The sequence below is a fragment of the Spermophilus citellus genome, assembly GCF_964194105.1.
Source record: "Spermophilus citellus genome assembly, chromosome: 3".
Lineage (NCBI taxonomy): Eukaryota > Metazoa > Chordata > Mammalia > Rodentia > Sciuridae > Spermophilus > Spermophilus citellus.
Window position 1 is genome coordinate 220,371,464 of NC_138184.1, and position 6,144 is coordinate 220,377,607.

Below are 6,144 nucleotides of genomic sequence, written 5' to 3' on the forward strand. Positions count from 1 at the left end.
GATCCTCCAAACAAAAGTTGAATAAAGAAACTATAGAACTCAATATCACAATCAATAACCTAGACTTAACTGACATATATAGAATATATCAACCATCATCAAATGGATATACTTTTTTCTCAGCAGCACATGGATCCTTCTCAAAAATAGACCATATATTATGCCATAGGGCAACCCTCAGTAAATATAAAGGGGTGGAGATAATACCTTGCATTTTATCTGATCATAATGGAATGAAACTGGAAATCAATGATAAAAGAAGGAAGGAAAAATCCTACATCACATGGAAAATGAACAATATATTACTGAATGATCAGTGGGTTACGGAAGACATAAAGGAGGAAATCAAAAAATTCTTAGAGATAAATGAAAATACAGACACAACATATTGGAATCTATGGGACAAAATGAAAGCAGTTTTAAGAGGGAAATTCATCGCCTGGTGGTCATTCCTCAAAAAAAGAAAAAAACAACAAATAAATGAGCTCACACCTCATCTCAAAGCCCTAGAAAAGGAAGAGAAAGAAGAATTAATACCAATACTTTTCAAGTTATTTCAGGAAATTGAAAAAGAGGGAGCTCTTCCAAATTCATTCTATGAGGCCAACATTGCCCTGATTCCGAAACCAGACAAAGACACCTCAAAGAAAGAAAACTACAGACCAATATCTCTAATGAACCTAGATGCAAAAATCCTCAATAAAATTCTGGCGAATCGAATACAAAAACACATCAAAAAAATTTTGCACCATGATCAAGTAGGATTCATCCCTGGGATGCAAGGATGGTTCAATATACGGACATCAATAAATGTTATTGACCACATCAATAGACTTAAAGATAAGAACCATATGATCATCTCGATAGACGCAGAGAAAGCATTTGACAAAGTACAGCATCCCTTTATGTTCAAAACATTAGAAAAACTAGGGATAACAGGAACTTACCTTGACATTGTAAAAGCTATCTATGCTAAGCCTCAGGCTAGCATCATTCTGAATGGATAAAAGTTAAAGGCATTCCCTCTAAAATCTGGAACAAGACAGGGATGCCCTCTATCACCACTTCTATTCAATATAGTTCTCGAAACACTGGCCAGAGCAATTAGACAGATGAAAGAAATTAAAGGCATAAAAATAGGAAAAGAAGAACTTAAATTATCACTATTTGCAGATGACATGATTCTATACCTAGAAGACCCAAAAGGGTCTACAAAGAAACTACTAGAACTAATAAATGAATTCAGCAAAGTGGCAGGATATAAAAATCAACACGCATAAATCAAAGGCATTTCTGTATATCAGCGACAAAACTTCTGAAACGGAAATGAAAAACACTCCATTCACAATATCCTCAAGAAAAATAAAATACTTGGGAATTAACATAACAAAAGAGGTGAAAGATTTATACAATGAAAACTACAGAACCCTAAAGAGAGAAGTAGAAGAAGATCTTAGAAGATGGAAAAATATACCCTGTTCATGGATAGGCAGAACTAACATCATCAAAATGGCGATATTACCAAAAGTTCTCTATAGGTTTAATGCAATGCCAATCAAAATCCCAATGGCATTTCTTGTAGAAATAGATAAAGCAATCATGAAATTCACATGGAAAAATAAAAGACCCAGAATAGCAAAAGCAATTCTAAACAGGAAGTGTGAATCTGGAGGTATAGCGATACCAGATTTCAAACTATATTACAGAGCAATAGTGACAAAAACAGCATGGTACTTGTACCAAAATAGGCGGGTGGACCATTGGTATAGAATAGAGGACACAGAGACTAATCCACAAAATTACAACTATCTTATATTTGATAAAGGGGCTAAAAGCATGCAATGGAGGAAAGATAGCATCTTCAACAAATGGTGTTGGGAAAACTGGAAATCCATATGCAACAAAATGAAACTGAATCCCTTTCTCTCGCCATGCACAAAAGTTAACTCAAAATGGATCAAGGAGCTTGATATCAAATCAGAGACTCTGCGTCTGATAGAAGAAAAAGTTGGCTCCGATCTACAGATTGTGGGGTCGGGCTCCAAATTCCTTAATAGGACACCCATAGCACAAGAGTTAATAACAAGAATCAACAAATGGGACTTACTTAAACTAAAAAGTTTTTTCTCAGCAAGAGAAACAATAAGAGAGGTAAATAGGGAGCCTACATCCTGGGAACAAATTTTTATACCTCACACTTCAGATAGAGCCCTAATATCCAGAGTATACAAAGAACTCAAAAAATTAGACAATAAGATAACAAATAACCCAATCAACAAATGGGCCAAGGACCTGAACAGACACTTCTCAGAGGAGGATATACAATCAATCAACAAGTACATGAAAAAATGCTCACCATCTCTAGCAGTCAGAGAAATGCAAATCAAAACCACCCTAAGATACCATCTCACTCCAGTAAGATTGGCAGCCACTATGAAGTCAAACAACAAGTGCTGGCGAGGATGTGGAGAAAAGGGTACACTTGTACATTGCTGTGGGACTGCAAATTGGTGCGGCCAATTTGGAAAGCAGTTTGGAGATTCCTGGGAAAGATGGGAATGGAACCACCATTTGACCCTGCTATTGCCCTTCTTGGACTATTCCCTGAAGACCTTAAAAGAGCATGCTACAGGGATACTGCCACATCGATGTTCATAGCAGCACAATTCACAATAGCTAGACTGTGGAACCAACCCAGATGCCCCTCAATAGATGAATGGATAAAAAAAATGTGGCATCTATACACAATGGAGTACTATGCAGCAATAAAAAATGACAAAATCATAGCATTTGCAGGGAAATGGACGGCACTAGAGCAGATCATGCTTAGTGAAGCTAGCCAATCCCTAAAAAACAAATACCAAATGTCTTCTTTGATATAATGAGAGCAACTATGAACAGAGCAGGGAGGAAGAGCAGGAAGAAAAGATTAACATTAAACAGAGACATGAGATGGGAGGGAAAGGGAGAGAAAAGGGAAATTGCATGGAAATGAAGGGAGACCCTCATTGCTATACAAAATTACATATAAGAGGTTGTGAGGGGAATGGGAAAATAAACAAGGAGAGAAATGAATTACAGTAGATGGGGTAGAGAGAGAAGATGGGAGGGGAGGGGAGGGGGATAGTAGGGGATAGGAAAGGTAGCAGAATACAACAATTACTAATAGGGCATTATGTAAAATTGTGGATGTGTAACCGATGTGATTCTGCAATGTGCATTTGGGGTAAAATTGGGGGTTCATAACCCACTTCAATCTAATGTATGAAATATGATATGTCAAGAGCTTTGTAATGTTGTGAACAACCAATAAAAAAAATAAAATTAAAAAAAAACCCCTCAACTCAAACTCGAACTGCTACCAAAGATACCAAGAGTTTTCAGTTTAAATTCAACAAGCTAGGGGAGGGGGGATAATAGGGGATAGGAAAGGTAGCAGAATACAACAGTCACTAATATGCCATTATGCAATAATGTGAGTATGTAACAGAAGTGATTCTGCAATCTGTATTTGGGCTAAAAATGGGAGTTCAAAACCCAATTGAGTCTAATGTATGAAAGATGATATATCATGAGCTCTGTAATGTTTTGAATAATCAATAAAAAAAAAGAAATGCCCCTTAACTTCCACTTCTTCTTCTTCCCACATCGAGATTCTGTAGCCTCCATTTACCACATCTCTCGAGTCTTCCCATGTCACTCAATTACCTGTGGAAGTACCCTGGGCCACACTCCCACTGTATCTCACTGGGGCATGGCAAGAGATTCCCAAATGGGTCTCCATGTCTCCAGTCCATTTGCCCACACTGCAGTCTGAGAAATCATGCCAGGGGACAAGTATCCCACCACTCCATGGCTTCAGATGTGCCCCAGCCCCGAAACCCATTGTGCCCAGAGCATTCTCTGCTCTTGTCTTCACAGGATTACCCCCTACTCTCCCCCAATTCTCCACTTAACTACCCTTTTCCATCCAAGAGGTTTTCCCTGACTCCCTTCAGCCTTCACAAACTCTAGCATAAGTTACACCCATCCTCTGAGCTGCTCCCTCCTTCTCTTGTTTATTCCTAGGGTTTGTCCTGGGGCTGGGAAGGAGGATGCTGAGCATCATCAGGTTATGAATTGGGTCTTCTTTATCACAAAAACCCACCACTTTTCACAGATCCAGGTTATGGGGAAGACCCACTAAGTATTTGTGGAACCACTAACTCCAGGTCTAGGGTTCCTGGCCTTCTTCCGGAGAGAGGGCCACCCTAGATGACTCTTCTTGTGTACTTCCAAGTTCTCTTTCCTGAATCCCCTCCTTGGGTCCCTCTCCCCCACATGGCTTTCCAGATGCAGACACCTCATGGTAGGGGGCCCTTTAGGGTGCACAGCTGCCCATTCTGGCCTGCTCCCTGCCTGTTGTCAGGGCTCACACAGACCCTGAACCACAGCCTGGCCGGTCCGCCAGCGCCACATCACCCTGTGGATGGCGGCGGTGATCTCACGGTTGCGCAAGCTGTAAATAAGCGGGTAGAGGAGCGGTGTGACATTAGTGTAGACCAACGCCAGTGTGCGGTCCAGCCGCGGGGAGTAGCTGGTCTTGGGCCGCACATACATGAAGGTGGCACATCCATAGTGCAGGAAGGTGACTGCCAGGTGCGAGGCGCAGGTGGAGGCTGCCTTGCGACGGCCCCTGGGGCAGCGCAGGCGGCGCAGAGCTGCCGCGATGGCCCCGTAGGAGGCAAGGATGAGCGTGGAGGGCAGCAGCAGCAGCACCAGGCAGGCGCCCAGCAAGGGCAGCTCATCTGCGTAGCTCCTGGTGCAGGCCAGGTGCAGCAGCGCCGTGATGTCGCAAAAGAAATGCACCAGCAGGCGGGAGCCACAGAAAGGCAGGTGGAAGACGGCCACTGTGAGTCCCACTGAGACCGCCAGTCCCCCGAGGCCACAGGACAGGGCCAGTCGCGCGCACAGTCCGGGGGTCACCACTGCTGCGTAGCGTAGCGGGTGGCAGATGGCCACATAGCGGTCGTAGGCCATGGCAGCCAGCAGGAAGCATTCCGCCCCACCCAGTGCCACGAACATCTGCATCTGAAAGGCACAGCCCAGGAAAGAGATGGGGCTACCCTGACCCTGGACCACTACGGTTAGGTCCGCCAGGGAGCGGGGCACCACCACCAGCGTGTAGCAGAGCTCGATGGCCGACAGCTGGCACAAGAAGAGCAGCATGGGTGGCCGGCTGGGCACTGAGGCCACCGCCAAGAGGATGAGTAGGTTCCCGCTGAGGGTGGCCAGGTGCACAGTCAGCAGCAGCAGGAAGAGCAAGGGCCTCAAGCGCGGGAACTCAGAGAAGCCTTGAAGGAGAAAGCCACAGGGCATGGTGGCATTGCTGGGGCTGTCCATGCACCGCAGCGGGAGACACCTGTGCGAGAGAAGCAGAGGAAGGGCGAGTCTGTAGGGGGAGGCCTTTCTGGCCCTGCTAGAGGAGAAAGGGTCGGGTGGAAATCAGAGGGGTAGCAGGGAGTGGTGGATGCGGAGGTGGCCCTGGTTCATGGGTCCCAGCACCCTTCCTAAGAAGAAAGTCTTACTGACTTAGAAAAAATGGCAGCCTTTCCCGCCTCCTGCACTGGAATCCCTAGAGCTGCTTTCTCAACCTGAGCTACCCAAAGAAGCCTTGAGTTTAGCTGCTTACCTCTCAGAGCCTCATCCTGAAACCCACTTACAAAGACTGCACAGTTCCTCCATAACTCCAGTTATTTCGTGGGTTCTGTGTGGCCCTGAGTGTTACCTCTGCCTCCGCCTGAGTCCCCTAAGGCCAGAATGTGACTTTGCATTCTGCTTCTCTATCCTTATCCTTGTCCTACTCTGTCATTACTGAGCCACCTTCTGTGTGTGTCACAGAATCACAAAAATGTAGTGCAGATGAGCACCTTAGAGATCATCTCACACGACCTCATAATCAGGGAGGAAAATAAAGTGGAAACCAGGTGGGAGTATTGAAGGGTTTTATTGCTCACACAAAGTCAGGGACAGAATCTTTATTCCTGAAGGTGAATCCAGAACTTTCCATAACCTATCAGAGGTTTGGGAATATGGCCATTGGGGTCAGTCAGACAACCCATATTTGCTTAGCCTTAAAATAGAGACCTAAATCTGTGCCAAGTT

At 44.5% G+C, this 6,144-nt stretch overlaps 1 protein-coding gene across 1 annotated transcript; it reads right to left on the reverse strand.

Annotated features, from left to right (window-relative positions):
- Positions 1–4,404: 4,404 nt before the first annotated feature.
- On the reverse strand, positions 4,405–5,382 carry LOC308643511 (olfactory receptor 10AC1; the record flags this gene model as incomplete). The annotated part of the gene is made up of 1 exon (XM_081283336.1): positions 4,405–5,382. One exon carries the CDS (start codon positions 5,380–5,382, stop codon positions 4,405–4,407), a length of 978 nt encoding a protein of 325 aa, XP_081139462.1.
- Positions 5,383–6,144: the final 762 nt, after the last annotated feature.